Source organism: Anopheles merus, chromosome 2R, assembly GCF_017562075.2.
Source record: "Anopheles merus strain MAF chromosome 2R, AmerM5.1, whole genome shotgun sequence".
NCBI classification, from domain to species: Eukaryota; Metazoa; Arthropoda; class Insecta; order Diptera; family Culicidae; genus Anopheles; species Anopheles merus.
In genome coordinates, this window is record NC_054082.1 from 34284976 (window position 1) to 34304769 (window position 19794).

At 49.6% G+C, this 19794-nt stretch overlaps 2 protein-coding genes across 10 annotated transcripts in view; one reads left to right on the forward strand and one right to left on the reverse strand.

Annotated features, from left to right (window-relative positions):
• LOC121588540 (putative mediator of RNA polymerase II transcription subunit 26) overlaps nt 1–19794 on the forward strand; it is a 66049-nt gene that overhangs the window by 9655 nt on the left and 36600 nt on the right. For 7 of the 9 annotated variants that reach the window (XR_006004185.1, XR_006004186.1, XM_041906596.1 and 4 more), the window contains exons 3-4: nt 512–1008; nt 7859–11886. Coding sequence is in view for 7 of the 9 variants with exons in the window: in XM_041906596.1 (XP_041762530.1) it covers nt 711–1008; nt 7859–11886 (4326 nt within the window). In the remaining 2 variants the exon portion in view is untranslated. The remainder of the gene's footprint in view (nt 1–511; nt 1009–7858; nt 11887–19794) is intronic. The other 2 variants (XM_041906600.1, XM_041906601.1) reach the window with 2 other exon arrangements.
• LOC121588543 (E3 ubiquitin-protein ligase synoviolin A-like) lies at nt 12796–14211 on the reverse strand. Its single transcript, XM_041906607.1, has 2 exons — nt 13345–14211; nt 12796–13233 (listed from the first exon to the last, which is right to left on the reverse strand). Exon 1 carries the CDS (start codon nt 14104–14106, stop codon nt 13492–13494), a length of 615 nt encoding a protein of 204 aa, XP_041762541.1. The 5' UTR covers nt 14107–14211; the 3' UTR covers nt 12796–13233; nt 13345–13491.

Here is a 19794-nt window from a genome sequence, read left to right on the forward strand (position 1 = left end):
TTCCCCATGGCGTGTGTTAGTTGTTGTTGGTGGCTCGTGCAGCTGGGAAAGAGACCAGATTGAAGGGAGGGGGCGGTGGGGGGGGGGGGGGGAAAATATATTTCAAACAGTGTCAGCCACACCAAAGTAATTAAGTTTAGGAAAAGCTCGAAAGGGTACAGCAATGAAATTGAAAAAAAAACTAGACTTAGTGAAAGCAACCCGTCAACAGCAGCATTAGCAATAGCTGAAGGGAATGGAACAAGGGGTGGGTGAGCGGTAACTGGGGAGTGGTATGTTTGTGTGTGTGTTTGTGTGTGTAGTAGCCGGGATACAAGCACAAACGTTAAAATCAACAACAGCCACCGGGGGATGGGTACGCCGGCGCTACAATTAACCTATTTGCTTGAGACTCGGCGTTTGCCTTTTTTAAAATGTGAAATGAACCATACATTAATCGCAAATTTCAATAAACCACCACACCTAATCTAATTTACTGGTTCTTCCTTTAATCTTTACCCGTTACAAACAGCGCTCGTGATTGCAAGGAACACGGATTTGGCGGTCACAATCCAGTCGTCGCTACGCCAGCCCAGAGAACGGAGAAGGCGAAAGGAACGATCCTCGTCCTGCTACAGGACGCAGGAGAAGGTGGAGGAGAACAGGAAGCCGCGTGGTAGCCGCGTGTCGCACAGCCTGCTCTGCGCAGCTGCACTGGCAACACCAGCAGCATGATGGCCGATACGTCCACCAACAACGGTGGTGTGGCCGCCGGGTCGCCCTCGGTGGTGGGCGGTGGCAGCGGCGGTGCCCTCGACCCGAACGTCATCCCCCAGTGGAAGAAGGAGCTGATCCAGCGGCGCAAGAACCTGGCCAAAACGATCGGTGCCGTCGCGACACAGGTGCACGATTCGGCGTCGACCGTAGCGGCGGCTATATCGGCTTCCGGCTCGTCGCCGGTGCTGGCCCATCCGCGCACACCGACCGGTGGGTTCCCCGTGGGCAGTCCGTTCTATGCCGGAACGAAAGGTAAAAAAAAAACTGGCAAATTGTTCAGTCATAATTTATTTGGGTTGTTGGTCGTATGTATGTATTCATGTGTGTGGTATTACATGTAAATAGAACCTTTTTTTTGTTTTTGGTGGGTCACATTCATTCTGAAATTTCTTCGTTATAAAGCCATGTTTTCCCTCGATATGATAACGCATTGGAATGGTGTAATATTTTATACTGACTTTAAGTTAACGTTTATTTATTTTATCTATTTTTAATTGTTTTAGAGGTTTGTGATTCATAAAAGCATTATGCAAGCAACATTTGAGAGCTTAATTCAAAAATTATGTTCAGAATTTGGAAGGAATTGGCGATTTGCCTTCATAGTGCAATAAACGTATTTTGTGTCGTTCTTCAAAGGGCTGCATGGAAATGATTGAAATGAAATCATTTTGTTTGTTAATTGATGTGATCAATTGCATAATTTCACGTTTTAAAATGATACATGTTTCCAGTTACATGAGACTGCAGTTCATATTCACTCGTTCCACTTGTTACAAAACACTGCGTACTTAACCTCTGATTGAGATTAACGTTATCGGTCCACTACAAACGACGACCGATCAGCAAAAAACCTCTCGCCAAACCGCAATGAGCTCATCGATTCGTAGACAAACATTAAATCATACATGGTTGGCTTTTGCGCTACTTCCCTTCTCGTGCATAATGTGTGCCGGATTTTTGGGGTGGTTTTTCGATGCTGCTTGCAATTCGAACATGACAATACTTTGTGCCTGTCTCTGACCACCATTATTATCTCTGTGGAGACTAGTGGTGTGCTGTCTGGAGTGCAGCCACGACTCTGTTCCGAATCTGGTTATTGTTTGTAAGATAAGTAAAAGTTACGGCTCCGAAGTCGTGTGGAGTCGTCCGGGGGCATTTCATTTCATGGTGTTTTTTTTTCTTTATTCGTTTTGCTCATGCATTTCTTAAACACGCTCCGGACGACTCCGAACAATTCTGGACGAATCCGGGCGACTCCGGACAATTCCGGACGATTCCGAGTGACTCTGGACAACTTAGAACGACTCCGGACGGCTCTGGACGACTATAGAAGACTTTGCAATGCTTTGGACGACTCCGGAAAACTCCGAACGATTCTGACTGCGGACGACTTCGGACGACTCCGGACGACTTCGGACGACTCCGGACGACCCCGGACGACTCCGGAAGATTCCGGACAATTCCGAACGACTCTGGACGACTCTGGACGACTCTGGACGACTCTGGACGACTCTGAACAACTCCTAACAACTCCGACTTTGGATGACTCCAGACGATTCCGGATGACACTAGACGACTCCGGGCAATTCCGAACGGCTCCAGACGATTCGAAACGCATCCGGATATTGCTGGTCGGATCTACCTTCCGGAATCGTTTCCGACATTTTCGGAGTCGGATCAGTGTTGTCTCCGGATTTTTGCCAGCCTTGCCCATCGCTGGTACAAACCATTCACCAGCAAGCCTGCTGCACTGATTCATGCATGTGTCGATAATGTATTGCCTGTATTAATCCCTGTTTTATTTTTGCTCCACTCCAACTTTCTACCTTCAACCCTTTTACTTCTCTGTCGCCTGTTAAGCCCTTTTTGCGAAGTGAGTGCGCCGCCAAACTATTGATCCTTTGCAAGGGCTCGCTTTGCTTTTGGAGGCAAGGGACAGTGTGGTAAGGGGGTTGCAAGGGCGAGTGTCGCGCAAGTGTATCACAACGACTCACAGCGAGCCGTATGTACGGTAGTGATAAGAATCCGTCACATCATGTTTGTTTTTGCTCTTCTCCCGGGTGGCTTAGCGGCGATTATCTTATCGAGCGGGGCGAGAGGGCTCACTTGGATGTAGGTTCGCTTCATTGCCTCCACGGCTAAGCGCACATTATTATCAGATCCTCCGGTAGCGGTTCTGACCCTAGGTTTGCAAACTTGCGCGTGATAGCGGTGTGTTGAGCCAAGGGTCGGGGTGGGTGGTACATTTCTGTTAGCATCGTGAGTTTTTAGATCAAGTGCGGCTACTACTACACGTTGTTGAATGGATTTACTGTAATATTTAATACAGTTTTTTGCATTATGCCGCGCGGCCTATTGCAGGCTTTTGAAACTTACCACTCATCAACTGGATATAGTCAGGCCTTGTTAGGGGGGGAAACGGTCCGGTTGGGAATCGGTCCTATCCAACCTTGTAGGAGCCGACGCATCAATCGAATAGACCACTGGGGCGCTGCAATGTTTCAATGTTACTTGTTTATAACAAGCTTGTGTTTCCACAAGTCTGTGTTGTTGATATGTTCATATTGTTTTTTTTTGCTAAAATTTGTTCAGAATCATCTGATTGAAACCTTTCTGCCAAAAAGCTCCCCCCAAAGACTTGTTGCAATGCGAATCCAGGAACCTGCTGTTGTACCTGTTCCAACTTTCAATCCCCTCACAATCCTTAAATCAACTATCGCAACAACCCAGAGATTAACCTTTTAAACAAAACTAATTAGGAAGTGTTCTGTCTCTGCTAACAACCGGCGTCCTTCACATACCCCCCGACTCCGTCTCTCAAACCTCATACACGCCTCGTGTGTGTACGATCGTGCCTAAAAAAGCGTTTCATTTCATTGAGCGCGCGCACTAAACGTGTCGTCGATTTGTTTCAATTTACTTCTGGCGACCTAGGAACCGGTGTGCAATTCCCGCCCCGTTGCAAAATGTCTTCGTCGCCGTCACGACGGTGGCTTCGACCTTCGCACGTACCAAAACACATACGAGTGGCGGCATGGCGCGATGTCCAACCGAACAGCATTGGCGCGGGGGGGGACGCGCGCTCCGGCTGGTTCAATTCTACATTTTTCCATTTGTTTTCTATTTGCTGCTGTACTTGGATAAATAAACAAAGCGAGGCAGCGAAACTCAGGTGGACGGCGGTCGAGTGGACCTCCCTCCTCTTCGTTCCCTCCGATTGCCTTCGGATAGAAAGTACGAAATGGAATTTGCGCTTGCTTTGACTTCGAACTTGCAATTAAATTTGGAGCTCGGCTTTTCCGCCACCTCACGGTGCTCTTCGTCGTCAACTCACTTCACTGTTGGTAATTGATTATGCATTTTTTGGAACAATGTTATGTATGTGTGTGTGTGCCTTTTTTGTGTTCGGTCTGCGTTCGAGATTCGCTGCTTTTCGATGGTTTTTGGTTTTAGCTTTTGTTGTACAGCGCGTAGCCCGACAGCATTAGCGATCTTTTTTTTTTCTTCTTTTTTTTTACTGTTGTTGGTGCATTAGGTTTATGGCCGGGCGCGCGATGGTGTGCCACATTAGTATAGCGGAAAGATCATGCGGTGTGTGGTGTGACGGTGGGGACGCGCGCTCATTAATTAGACGTGTTGGGTGGACGGGTGACCAGGGGCAAACTCGCGTCATCAAGTGTCAAGCGCACGTGGGGAGGGAGACACAGGGAGGCGCTGGTAGGGAAAATCCAAAGTTCTTCTGCTGAGTGTGATGAAAAATTCATTAGCAGTGGGAGCCTTCCGAGTATCAGTATCACGGGGAGCTACATTAAAATTCTGGGAGGAGTGGTGTGCTGCTCTGGCATGGACAATTTAGTACACGAAGAGGTGTATTATTTGTTTTAAAGTAAATTAAATTAAGCCACACTTAACCCATTAGTTGGGGGTAACTGTCGTTGGTAGTGTTGGAGTGTAATTTTTCTGCCTTTTTTACTGAATTCTTACCAGTCGATTGTTGCTTTTTTGCCTCCACTTCAACGCAGATTTCTTCTATTTGTCATTTTTGTCAATTGTTTCATAAAAAAGCATGTCTCTATTTCCTTCGGAGTTTCTGTTTAACAATAGAAATCGTAAAGAAAAATAAATTTCATTCGCATTGCGTTACTTTCAGTTGATTCAATCCAATTGATCTTGCGTTACATTGTTTCTTTTTTGTCATCCTTTCCATCTCATCAGATGCATCAAACCAAACCAAACCACCTTAAAGACAACCTGTCCCGGTTTTGTTTGATTTCGAGAGTCGCAATGTGTGGACCGCGCATGCTTAGAGAGCTCTCTAACGCCAGTCTCGTATAAAAAACGCAGAAACCCATCACAAAACCAATGCAAATTGGTTGGGGCATGCAAATGCTCTCCACTCTGCGTGTGTAATGTGTGGCAATCGACCTTTTTTTGTTTTCGCCGCTGTCGTTGTATGTTGTGACAGAAAAAAAAGCAAGCAGCAGTCTGCATGGGCGCAGATGATTGGTGAAGCAGGGAGAACGGGGGGATTAGTTTTATTTGTTATGCAGCGTTTCGCGAGACGCGTTCATATGCAAATGTGTGTGGACGCGATAGGATGTGCCGTGTGTGTTACGATTGTGGCAATACCAGTGGCCAGTGAGGGACCAATAGTCGAACCGAAGAAAACGATGTGATGACGAGGGAAACGCCATACGACGACAATGCTTTGGGGGAGGATGATTTTCACTTTATTTTTGTCACTTTAAAACCTAAAACTGTGCCAGTGATGAACGGAAAGCAAGAGAGACAAATTCAGAGAAAGAATGCTTGTGATGCGTGTTCGGGACGCTGCCGTAGCATTTCTACACACTTTTTCCTTCAAATCTCAATCGATGCCTGCTCCATGAAATGTTGCAAAAAAAACAAACAAAAAATGCTGTACTAAATTTGGCATTCAATGTGTTTGCTGCAACGACGAAAGCGTTGTGTTCCGGGTAAAAGGGAGCTACGGCTCACCATCACACATAAACACACACATACACACTTATGCATACATTGGAGCAACAACAACAAAAAAGCACATTAACTCACGCGATTAATCGGATGTTTATTTGTTTGGTTCTGTTTATTATTTTTTTTTTTCGTTTGTACAAAAAAAGTCTGCGTGCGCAGTTTTTGTCGTCTTGGTTTGGTGCTGGTTGGTTTGGAAAGCTGCAATTTTTGCCGCTGCGTAAGCAAAATTGTTCATTTTGCCCATATTTCCGACACTTTTGCTGAGCTGTCCATCGCACCTTTGTACAGTTATGGTAACCATTGTTCATAGGCTTATCGAAATGCTTTAATTTGAAATAAGATAATAGAATGTAGAGCTTCTTTTAATTGTATTTTTATAATGGTGCCTTTCAAGCAGAGAACACATGTGGTTCAATGGCACGGTGCTTCATTTGAAATGTGATCATCCTGTACTTGCTTGAAACACTATGTAAATGGGATAATCAGGAAAGAAAATCAGTCCCAGATAGTGCCGAGTCGCTGAGCTAAATGTTTTGTAGTCTTACGTTAGTTGTCTAGCATCTCACTGCCTATTTTTCACTGCCATCTTTTCTTGGGACGTTTGTTTTTTTCATCGTGCCTTACACAAGGCCTAGGCTATTAGATGGACATAGCGAACGATAACTTGATGTGTTTACATTCACTCTAAAAATAAAAGAAGTAAAAATACGACGCAAAACACTACATGTATATATAAAACTCTTCTAGTTTCGCTATCATTGAAATCGTTCGAACGAAGTGTAGCAATCATAACAAAACCAATAACATTACACAACCAACGATAAATTATTCACTCAGAGTTGCGAAATTTTGGTTCTATTCTTCTCACTGGGAAAAAACCTGTGCCTACTCTTCCGTTCTGTGTTCATTACCCCAGCGGTGGCGAAAAACTCATTCATTATGGCGCTCGTTGGAGATCGCTTCAATGAACCTGTGCTCCCCAGAGGGCTCCCCACACAGCATCGCCACAGCACAGTGTCGTGCTGCCCTATGCTGCCAAAGCCAATGAACTCAACCAGCGGTACTTTGATTTATGTTTTGATTTCATTTCTCTCGCTCATGCGCGCTTGTGCTGGAGATGTCTTGCTCACGCGTCTGCCCAGGTGCACACGATATCTCATCGTTCTGCTTCGGCGTGTTTTGAACGAACGTTCGCAATGGAGCAACGCCGATCGTGTGCTATAAAACGTTAACCCTTATGCCGGCTTCATTATGGCAAATGGTTCGTTAAAATATTTTTGTTTTATTATTTTGATCATCTTTAATTCCTTTTGAATTCCATGCATTTTTTTTTCAAGGGGAATACCAAACTCCAATAGTAACCTAGAAACCAGATGTTATTGTCTGACTTTTTTATGTTATGCCATTAAACAGACAATTGAATTGTTTTATATAATAAGCGTATTAAATAACACATCTCTAACATAATGTTTGTGCCTCAATGGACTTCCAATTATTACTAATAAATGTACAGCACAAGCTGCGTTATCAAATCGAGTGTAAAACATGGAACTTAACGAAGAAATTAATTTGTTTGTGGTTTGTGTCTCGGCTAGTTTATAGCAAACTCCAACACCCCGTGTTCATCATGGTTTTGCCCTGTAACTAATCATTCATTGTTGTTTATTTTCCTCTTCCCCTATCCGTTACCCTGTGGCATTCGGCAATGTGTACATTACTCACCCACCGCGCACTCCCCCCCTCCTCACCACTGCACGTCGCGCCACGTCGTGTAACAAATTGTACTGTTATCAACACTTCATCCAACCAACGCACCACCAAACGGGGATCGGGCCTCCCTACATTAATATCTTTATCCAACTACAACTGTGTGACGGTGGTGGTTCTGCTGGCGATTGTGTGATCACTAATACCATCATGCCCTAACGCTCCACGTTATGTGTTGCACTTTACTTGCGATCATCTGGTGTTGTGTATGCTCGTCCATCGCTCGCTCTACCGTTCGCACACGCAATGGAATTTGTTTATTTCCTTGATTGCCCTACCCTACACAACCCTTCCAACGTTATGTTCATTCCATTCAATGTGTGTGTGTGTGTACATGTAGAAAATCAACCCACAAACACAAGCACCCCGCTCGATGGTACAGTGCCCGACAGCGAAACTGAGCACGATAGCCACGGCACCGCAGTGCAAACCGTAGACAGCAGTAATGATTCCCTTCCACCTTCCGTTAATGCTCACACAGCAGCAGCAGCAGCAGCAGCAGCAGCTGTAACATCCCCCACAACAGCCCCCGGTTCGTTCATGGGAGTTCATTTCGCGGCGAATGAACATCTGCAGCAGCAACACCACCAACACCAGCAGCAGGCGCGCGGCGTCGGCAGTAGTAGTGTTGGTGTGCTGCGTGCCAGCGAAGCCGTAGCAGTGGTGGTGCAGCCGTCCTCGTCGGCAAGTGGATCATCGCCAACGTCGGTCCCGACGGCTAACGGAGCTCATTCGCATTCCAATGCCGGTTCGGAACACAGCGGCAGTAGTGCTGCCATCGCAACGAACCGCACGGGCTCCTCCGGCACCAATAGCAGCGTGATCGCCGAGCGTGAAAGTTCGTCCACCGTGTGCAGTAGTGGCGGTCCAGGTACGCATACGACCAGTGGCATTGGCAGTGGCAGCAGCAGCAGCAGCACCAGCGTCAAATCATTGGTGTCCGGTGCGAACGGTTCAGCGCAGCAGCAGCAGCAGCACGGTAACGCGAGGGAGGGCGGCGTCGCAGCCAGGAAGATGGTCGCAGCCACGGCCGCGGAGGAGATCGTCGTCGTCTACGAAAAGAGTTCCGTGCTCGGTGGCCTGGCAGATGCAACTGGCGGTGGTGGTGGCGGCATCGGTGGTGGCGGCGTTGGCGCGGGCGGTATCACTGCGATCGGCGATGCCGGTGAGGAGCTAAAGTACGGGCCAGGTATTGTGTCACGGTTGCGCTGCCGCTACCTGAGTCTGGCCCTGCGCCAGTCCGTCGCGAAGCAGCGCCCGTCGCTGAACAGTATGCGCCGTGCGACCAGCCTCAACAACCTGCTGGACGAGGAGAGCGAAGATCTGAGCGAACGGGAACAGTCGATCGGCAGCGAGGGTACGGGCCAGGGTGGTGGACCGCATCAACAGCAGCAGCAGCAGCAGAAGAAATATCAATCGCAGAATTATCACTACCAACACCACCAACAGCAGCAGCAGCAGCATCGCGAACAGTACGCCAACGAAAACGGCAACAATCATAACCATAACCATCAGCAGCAGCAGCTTCATCCAACGGTAGTTCTGCAGCCACCGTACCAGAAGCAGCCGCAGCACCATTTCGCCCCGAAACAACAGCCGTGGATTCAGCAGCAGCAGCAGCTGCACAAGGAGGAGGAGGGTGGTGGTGCGGTCAAGGTGGCACCGTTTCTGCGCGGCGTGCAAAACAGTTATACGCGAGCGAGCCGCCAGGTGGAGAAGAAGAACGAGTACAATCGCTACACCAAGCATCATCGCGGTGCTGGCGGTGCCGACGCGGTCCTGCTCAAGCGTGCTCGCTCAGTCGAGGCTCTGGTGCGCTACGATCACAAGGCCTGGGAGCGGGACGGCGTTAGCCCAGTCGTCGGACCAGCAGCAGCAGCAGCAGCAGTAACAACAACGGCAGCAGCAGCAGCAGTCGCAGCAGCCCCAACGCCGGCGGCCCTTGCCGTGTCGCCCACTGCCGAGGTGGGCAGCAATGTGATCATACTGGACGAGATCGCACAGGCACCGACGACAGCACAGGCGACAGTACTGCCAGCTGGCGGTGGCAGCGAGGGGCACGCTACGACCAACGGTATTTCCAGTTCGGTCTCACCGACCGCCACGATGCTGATGAACGGTGGCAAGGGTGGCGCCGCTGGTGGTGGCACTGCTGCCACACCGACCGAGCTGCCGCTGCTGGTCAGCGATTGCGTGACGATCGAGGAGAAGATCATCAACGGGCGCGAGAAGGGCGACCCGAAACCGAAGCGGCTGACCTCGATCATCGACGCTGACGAGCGGCCACCGCCGGACGTGGTCAAGCAGACGATGAAGATCTTCGAGGCGAACGCGAACCGGCGCGGTGGACGGGGCGTTAACGGGTCCACCAATGGTGGTTCCGACGTGGCGACCAAGGTGGCCAGCTACCGATCGATCATCATCTCCGGATCGGCGACGGCCGGGGCCACCACGGCGGCGGCTGCCGTCGGGCCGGGCGAGAAACCACCCATCACCCATCCGAAGCCACCGCTCAGTCCCAAAAAGCCAAATATCATGCCGCGCACCGCTAGTCCGAAGCAGCAGCAGCAGCAGCAGCCGCATCAGGTCACCGCCGCTAAGCCTCCGCCAACTCCCAAATCGCTCGAAGCTGTCAACAACCTCAAGAATGCACCGGCAACAGCAGCACCAATCGTCGCCGTCAAAAACAATAACAAAGCACCAATCGGTGGAGGAGGAGGCGGTGCGACGAGTGAGTCAACACCACCGTCTCCACCAGCCCGCAGTAAACATACGGCCGCAGCACTTAACGGTGTTGGTATTGGTGTTGCCGTCTCGAAGAACATGCAAAGCAACGGGGGTGACGACGACGACGGTACGCAATCTGCCGACCCGACGGCGGACGCGAAGACGACGAACGCACTCAAGAACGGCGTAGGTACGGTGCGCGATCACCACCAACACCACGACAGCAACAGCAGCAGCAGCAGTAACGGCACGACACAGACAGCGGCAGCCGTAACGCCATCGGCTAAGCAGTCGGCTCCAGGGTCAGACGGTGGCAACGGCGGCAGTGGCCACCAACACAAGCACAACGGCAATACAGCACTGGAGGCAGCAGCAGTACCGAGCGCCGCGTCATCGCCGACGACGGGAATTTGCGATTCGCCTTCGATCCAGCAGCTCACGACCAAGCTCGGCAGTCTACATCTGGCGACCTCTACGCCGACTGGCGCTGCGAACGGATCCGCCGTCTCGGTACAGGATCGCCGTAACCTCGAGTACGTAACGAGCGACGAGGAGGAGGACGACGACGAAGACGGCGAAGAAGGAAAGGGCGACAACGTGGACGGTGAGAACGAGCGTGGACGGCGCAGCAACAGCTCCCGGTCCTACCAGGTCAATCCCGAATCGAGCGAGAGCGAGGACGCACGCGACGGTGCGGCCAGTGGTGGCAGCGAGAACGACGCGGACGACGACGAGGAAGCTGAACTCGACGACGACGAGGAGCGTTCGGTGCGGAAGATTTCACGCACCGCGATGGAGAACATTGCCCGCGCCGGTACTACGACGCAGTTCCGATTCAATGGCGCTGTCAAATCGTACCTGCCCGGCGGTGCGATGGGGAAGCCCGCCGCTCCCGCTCCGAGCACCAAGGCACCCGCGCCCCCGATCCCGATGTCCCGCGAGAGTCTCGCCGGCAAGGCTAACGGTGCTTCCACAGCAGCAGCGGTCCAGGCGATCGAGGTCAGCGGGCGCCTGCCGCCAGAGGGCGCCGCAAACAACAGTGTAAATGGTGTCGGTGGTGGTGGCAGTGCAAAACAACATAGCAGTGGTTCTACCGGTGCGCTATTGCAGCAGGGCGGTGTTGGCTCCGTTGGCTCGTCCACGGCACCATCACCACCTTCCCTGACGCGGCGCGAGATCGAGAAGAATCAAATCAATCGCGAAAAGAGTGGTGAACCCGCGGTGCCAGCAGCAGCGGCGTCATCCGGCACCAATAGCATTAACGGTAGTGTGGCCAGTGGTGGTGGTGTGCAAGTGGCAAGTGCGAATAATAATAATAATAATGCTAACAACGCGAATTCTAGTGGCGCGAGTGGTGGTGGTGCGAAACAGACCAGTGCCGTCGACAGTACCACGTCGTTCGTGGCCAAATGGGGTACCGGTGGGGTGGTGGGGACCGGTGTAGCGGCGGTGGCCACTGCTGGACAGTCGTCGCCCCTGGCCGGGCTGGTGCCGGTGCGCAAAAAGACGAAACCGCCGCCGAGCCACCAGCAGGAGGGCACCAACACGATGGTGTTCAACTTTAGCGACCGCAAGGACGTGCCGGACTATATCGAGAACGATGGTGTCATCATCCGGCCACGCCCGAGAGAGCTGCCCAAGGTAAGTGTGCCCTTTCAGATGCGATTCAACCCGACTCTGTGTGTGTGTTAGTGTGCGTGCGATATGGGGGCACTGGCGGGGCCCACGCAATATCCTGTGCCCATGTGTGGTGATAAAGGGCGGCGCTGGATGGATTCACTCAATCACAGCCCAGTGGGCCGACTTGCTGAATAGATGGGGAGAGTCAGTGGGCGATAAGGGATCGGGCTCTGGTATCTTATCGACCCTAATTTCTTTCCCCCCTTCGCAGTGCTTAATTCGGCAACATTCATGCTATGGATGTATGTATGATTACGACCGCCGTGTATGCGTGTTCTGACGAGTGGTGCTCATAACTCAGTTCAATGTCGCGGAGCTGCACCTTGTTTGACTAACGCGGTGATTCATAGCGCGAACGTGTTCACCGGAAATCATATCCCTTCCCCCCTCTCAGACAGGCGGTAAACTCGTAGCGTGGCGGCATTAGATTATGGCTCGAACGCTGAGATTTCGCGATGGTGTTGATAGCGACACATCCAGTGTGATGTGTGTGTACGTGTGTTTTTTTAACGGTCTTGGGATGACTGGCGACCACCCAGGTAGGCTGGTCGAATGATCTGCTTCGGACTGGACACTATAGGATCTCATTCCTCTGCTCTCAAGGTGTTTATTGATTACGGAGGTGCTCTGGACAGAAATAAACATTCACGGCTGTTATGTTGGCCACAATAGAATTATCAACAGCACAGGGAAAGCTCGGAATCATCAGAGATGATGGAAATAAACAACTATGAAACTGGTAAGAATCTGGTGTAGTATTGCCACCTTTTTACTCACCTGGCATTATATTAGGGAACGTTTTTCTTTCGCCAAAGGTGGATCAGTGCAGATGTCTCCTTATTAAAGTAAAAACAGTTAAAAATGATTGAATGATAAGAATTGTAAAAATGTATGCTTCTCTTGAAATCCATTGCAATAGCTGATCGTAACAAAACATTCCATTCAGGTGACTAATTGAATTCCGTCTACTCTATGAACGAAATGCGAAACCCATAAGGTTATTGTAAATCGTGTCAAAATATGTTAGAGGTCATTGGATGCAATAGATCTTCAGTGCCGAAATGACTTTGCACAGTACAAAAAAAAATAGTTCCAAACAAATTTGATCCACTCGGATCGGAAGGAGGTTTTTCAAAGCTTTGACTGAGATGCCTGCCGAAGATGGTGGGTTTTTTCTGCACGTGTTATATATCAAGAAGTCATCAGCGCAGCCTGTTCAATAGTGTGTGTGTGTGTGTGTGTGTTCTCTGATTCTTTTCCGCTACCACACTTCCCGGATGTGTGTTGGGCTTTCTGTCTGCTGAGAAGCTACCGCAGAAAAGATCGGCACAAAATCAAACGATTTAAATGAAGCCGACAGACTGACGTGAAGGTTGTCCGTATAGCTACTGAACAACACTCCCACCACAGTACACTTACCGGGCGTTTTTTTTTTTTTCGAGCCTACTGCATCGATGGCCATATGTGGACTTCAGTCACGGTCAGTCACTAATATCCACTCTCAACAGATCAATCGACGGTATAATTTGGATGACGATGACAAGTCACACTTCACAGCGGAGGCCGCTATTGCCGTGCCCGTTTGGCTACTGGGCCCGAGCAGAGGGCCTGCTTCAGGTGTTCGGATGCCGCCGGGCTTGGGGGCGAAGAACCTGCCCGGTGCGCTTTTTCGTACTCCTTGATGGTGTTTCTGAGCTGGATCGCTTTCTCCAGCAAATAGTGGAAGCGGCCACACACGCCGCATCCTTCGCTACTTGTACCTTCCAGCTCCGCGCCGTCGATCGGTTGCTGCGAGGCACGAGAACTCTCCGGCGGTGGTGGCGTCAGCTCCGTCATCTCGACCGTGTTGCGTTCCGGTTCCTCTTCTCCACCGGCGCACGAGAACATATCCTCCGTGGAAACGGTTTTCCGTACCGGCGGCTGGTGTTCCTGGTCGCTTGAGTTCGCTTCATCCTGCTGCCCGTCCGGCGATGGCTGCATTTCCTGGGCCTCGAGTTGCTCCGGCCAGGTGAAGTGTATCACACGCATCGGAAAGGTCGGCTCGTGACGACACTCCGGGCAGCAGTGGCTTCGCATCGTCCAGTTCACGATGCACCGCTCGTGGAAGATGTGCCCGCACGTGGTGGCGTAGATGCGCCCACTGTCCAGCGAATCCCAGCAGATGGTGCAGATGACATCCATGTCCTTCTTGACGGGCGGCGTTCCGGCAGCGTCTCTGGAAATAAACGCGGGAATGGGTGGCTTTTGCGGCCTGAAAAATGTCTACTGAGAACGTGCAAAAAAAAACCAAACCTGTGTTGCTGTGTTCTTGGGTTACTTGGATTATGCAAGTTACAACCGTCACGACGCGATTGTTTACTGGCAGCAGAAGTGTAAACAATTGTCAAGATGATTTTGCATTGTGGTGTGATTTGTAGTGCCTAACGTTCGATAAACCGCGTCACGATCAAGATCGATCGTTTGATTAAGGGTCCTGCTGCACGGGGCCAAAGGTTTTCCATTACACGCTCTTTTCTACACACACTGTGTAGCAAATGCAAATGTCAAACCATTCCGGGCGTTGTTGCCCCAATAGGTGTGCACTTTGCTCGTGAGACAAACGTTGAACGTCACCTGCAAACCACTTCCCCTTTCGATGGGCCTTAAACACACTCAAACACCCCAAGAACGTGGAGTGTTAGATGCTGTGGGCACCTCCTGTGCATCGTTCCGTCACGATTCATCATCATCCGCAAGAATTGTGTTGAGGTTGCCCACTACTGTCGTGCACGACTTTGATGGGAGAGGGAAGTCGACTAGCATAAGTAGCTGGAAGGAGAAGACCTTTCCGGAGACACCATCGCCAATGGCAACCGCAACACCGCTGGGCGAGTTGTGAAATATGATCTTTACCTTTTTTATGTCTTTCGAAAAGTCAGAACGACAGTAAAGAGGCCGTTAAGAGAGAGACAGAGAGAGGAATCTTCGCATTCCATGGCCCAGCGCTGTTTTGAATCGCTGGTCCATTGACGTGCCCAATTTGCATTTCAGATTTTCTGCACACATTCCGTGAAATGTTTTTTTTTTCTCTCTGTCTCTCATGCATGGTTATGGTTGAGTTCTAACTGCGGCTCTCGATGCGTTTCGGCGTATCATTCATGCGTATCGGCCCCTCGACGTCGCTTAACCAATAAGTTATTCCAGTCACCAGACGGCGGCATGGAAACTATCGAAATGAATAATGTATTCATTCAAGCCGCATGTGTGAGGAGGTGCGTCTTTGTTTTTGAACGTTGCGAAGTTGATCGTCAGTCGGCACGGGGTATGCGGGTCGTTTGAACACCGCACCGTTGCGTGCGTTAGAATTTAAATATTTCAAAACGGCAGTGTAACGGCTTCACGACGAGACGTTTTGTGCCTAACAGTTTCACTTTCGTTCGACAACTTTGTGGCTAATTTTTTCAGCATGAAAGCGAAAGATGGAGTTGTGTTTTTGTCTGTCATCATGTGTGGATTGCTCACAGTTTTAACGATAAGCATGTCACAACCTTGGATTTTCCCGGATGAACGCATTTTTTTTTGTTATCGTCACCAACGGAGCCGTGTCGCTTTGTGTCTGTCAACTGACTTTGCGCTGCAGTTCACTGTAGGGCTATTTTTTGCTGTCGATATGCATTTTATCGTACGTTCGAGCCACATGCAGGAAGTGGTGGGAAGAAGATACAATTTATTTTAGTAAAACAAGGCATCACGTGACAGATCTGCCTGTTGTTGTTTCTATGGCTTATTCTTCGCCCTGGATACACAAGCGTGCTAAGATAGTTGTGCAGAAGCTTGTGACTTAACCCCCCTTTAATTGGTGTGTGAGTAATGAACAAACAAAACCCCTTCGCACACCATCATGACGCATCGAATGCTCTGTTGTGTTCTGCGGCAGTTCGATGACTTATCGAGACGCGTTCCTCCGCTGACTGTTCTGTTCTGTGCGATATATTGCCTCGTTGCCGCTTCAGTGTGGGCAAACAGAGAAGAAAATCACCAAGTGTGTAATTAAAGCCGATTCTCCGGATCGTGTACGGAACAGATTTTCTACTCCTGGAACTGCTTAAAGCACAATTCGCTCCGGAGATAAAATAGCGCCACGTTCTTAACGTGACTCACCGTGTTTGGTTTGGCGTAGATCATAATTGTATTTTTAATTGAGTTTTCCGTTTTTTCCACAAATTCAATTAATGGTTCACTACATCGTAGCACTTCAAATACGGGTCTCCTGTCATTTTTTTGCACACTGCTATCGTTCTACACAACGCTGTAATGTGATGGAGCATAAGGTGTCATGCGTTTAATTACTCAACAACGTGTGTTTACTATCAAGCTTCACCGAATGATCGTGTAGCTCATGTGCGTGGGTAAAGTGTGCCGGCAGGAGATAAATGTGTCCACGGCAAATAGTCTCGCCGGTTGTTTGGCAATAAAAGATATGCTAGTCATAAATATTGTACATGCAAACGAACGTATTGGCCAAATATGCGCTAACCTGTGAAGTGAAATGAGTTGGGGAAAACGCCACCACTTCGAAATGAATAAACATACAAACGGTAGGACTTACAACCTGTCTGCAACCCAGAATGTTGTCCAACGGGTAGAGGTTTTACGTACCCTATTCCCATTCCCAATCTGCTATGCAATCACACTTACCATCATCAGGTCCAATTGACGAAGCAAATGGCGCAGTGCACTCATCGCCCATTATTTGTAGGGCGTGGATAGGGTGATAAAGTGCCAAACCCCAAAATGTACTCCCAAATGACAGAGCCAGTAGAGCGGAGTGGTGAGATGATTAGGTTAGCACCTGTTACTGTATAATCAAGCCAGACAGACAGGGTGATTAGCACAGTTAGGGTACACCTTTGGCCCTTTTACTTTGGATATGAATTAGAAAGTGCCCAATGGTTTTTTTTTTTTTTTTTGTTGTTGTTGTGTACATTCGGCAAAGGAAAGGCACTCTGGTTCGGGTTCGGTTGGTAATGAATGTAGCATGAAAAATATGTTAAATGTCGTGTGTACAGAAACCTGTTGCACCTTCAAAACAACCCATCCTTCCCAGCAAGCCAGAACGTCCGTTGAAATATAGGTACTATGACACACATTCTTTCCATCGAATGTGGGTCATCTCGTCGAGCACACATGCACGCACGCTTCTTGCCACGCTGCTCACTCACGTTGCTCTTGAGCAGTGAAAATGCTTGCTTAATCTACTTGTTCACCGCGGCAGTTGTTATAGCTCCTTACCTGAACAAACTTTCCACCACAGCACCGAAAACAATCGATCGCTTCCCGATCTTGGCGGATTGTAATCGCAACTGTTTTCTCTCTCTCTCTCTATCCCTCTCTCCAGAGCCTTCTTGCGCGCGTTGTGCTGGCTCGGGAAAAGTGGGCCCATCTTCTCGTGTTTTAATTCCACTACACACGCAAACCGGCCGAATCTTCCCCAATCTCTTGAACAGCCTGCGGTGGCGGCCGTTTACCTTAGGGCTGAAGATGCGCACTTCTCCGGTCCGTGATTGAATGCTGTGAAAATAAACTCTCTGTTTCTGGTGCTCGGGTGCCTTTTCCCCAGTCTGTACCAGTACATTCGTGTGCAAACCAGTGGGTAGAGGAAGGAAGTTACGGCGTTGATTTTTTTCCCGAGATCGATAACCGAAAATGAGCACTCAAATCTGACTTGCGATTATCTTTCTTCATCTTGCTCCCCGATGTAATGCCTTCTTTTTCTGGAATATGGTTCCGGAGATGATCGGAGGAGCCCAAACCTACGTCAAACCATATCAGTTTGTGTGTGTGTGTGTGTTGATGGGGCTTCCATTACCATAGGAAGGAACTCCAACAATGAGCGAGAGGGCGAGAACTACTGCTCCATACTCCGAACCGGAAGTCAGCGAACGGGTGGTATCTCCTTCCCGGGTAGGACGTTACTTTTGCCCGCCAACGATGAACCAGCGGCACCGTCAGCATCTCTAATATCCCGTTTCCTTTTGCTTCGTTTGCTGTTTTGGGGTCAAGTGGTGAATGGTTTGCAAATTGGCAACTTTGCATCCGCTGATTTTATGGGCGCTCTGCGGTGTGTGCAAATATAAAACTTTGACATCGGGAGAAATGACCCTGCTTGTGTGTGTATGTTGGGAAAGTGCGGGAAATTAAACGATGCTAAGCGGGAGCGGGAACAAAGACATCTGAGCGTGCTTTTACTAATGACGCGCTTGCTGTGAGCGATGGACAACCATATGTTGCTTTTGGGATGATCTACTCACCTTTAGCAGATGTTCGTATTTTTGTAATTAGAATTTAAATCTTTAACCTCCCCTTGTTGGGGGGGGGGGTCGCCTTGTTACCTACCGGACTGGGAAGATGAAGCATCCTTACCCCTTTATCAGTTGCTTACATTCGACTCTCAGTATTTGATCTTCGTAGTTGCACTATCAGCCTTGGTATTAGCCCTTCACTTTGGTGTACTTTAGCACAAAACTCGTATAAACAAAGGTCCCCGGTATGTCGCCGTGCTCTGTTGTTTGTGGTGGGGCGAAAATTAAGTTGTTGCCGAGCGTGCGGCAGACAAAGAGACCAACCGTGCCACACCACCGGCGGTTGCTGCAAACCTGTTCTTGTTACGGGTACCGGGGCAACATTCGAATCCGGTTAGCGAAAGATTCTAGTGCAGTGCAAAGGCCAATCTCTACCAAGAGAGACCGGAGGCTGGTCGTCGGCGCTCTTGTTTGCAACAGTCGCGAGCAGCTGGGGAACTACTGTGGATTCTGTGGATTCTGAGTCAGTGGGGGGGGGGGCTGTGTGTGCGGGCTGGTTTGTTTTATAAGTTCGATGGAGCTGTCACTATTCGCGAGCTTCAAGGACAGCGCGAGGTACGATCGCTTGTCTCGCGAAGGAACTTTTTTTGGGTTGTCTCCACACCCTGTTCGTCTGGAGCAGCTTTGCTTCCATTTAATTGAAATTTTGAGACTGGAAATTTCGAGGACATCATGCTCTCTTCCAGGTCTTCAGCACAGGACTACTTTCAAACCGACTTCTTCAAAGTTGTTTTTTTTTTACAATTATACACACCATTCTTGGACATTCCCGAGCAACGAAATCGAATGTTCAAGCGTGTTGTTTGTTTTCGCATTTGCCATAATTATAGATTCCACTGCAACAAAGTTGCTTTCTCGATGTCTTATCGCGACAAAGTGCTTCTCAAGTCTTGTTCTTTTGTTTTTTTTTTCTCTCCTTTCAACACGTATTTCCTTTCCCGCCACACCAAGATTCGTAACAATGTATTACGCTGTCCATATATTGCGCAAACCAGTATCGATTCCGAGGAAAGTGCACTGGTTTGTTTGTATGGTGTACCGTCTGCCTCCTAAAATGGAACATAACTTCCCCTGTGCTGTGAAGCTTTTCCTCAATGGCCTACCAGTACAGTGGATTGTTCCCTGCGATTACGTGACATTGTCACATAAAAAGGGCCTGTCGACCAGACCACCCGACCCAGGCCAGGGAAATTCAATGCCACCTTCACCAGTTCAGCCGCGTGTCACGCCTGACGGGGCCGCTGTTCGATGTGTGTACAGCGGAGTTATGAGCGAATATGCAACCGCGTATGGTGGCCCTAGTGTAGCAGCAGTACAGCCGAAAGGAAGCTATTGCCGCAATTGTGTGTCCGCAGTGATTTCAGTCCTTCCGGTTGACGATTCGTGTGCGCCACCGCTCACTACCTTCTGTGCTCGGAGTACACCCGCTGCCTGGTGGTGGCGGTCGCCGTTACGCACTATAATCTTCCAACCAGTCCAATGTACATACGCAGGGCGGGGCCCACTAGCCTGGGTGGGTGAAATATTA

Excerpts from the sequence above, each read along its gene's own strand:
- LOC121588543 (XM_041906607.1), bottom strand. The coding sequence starts at position 14,106 with ATGGATGTCATCTGCACCATCTGCTGGGATTCGCTGGACAGTGGGCGC.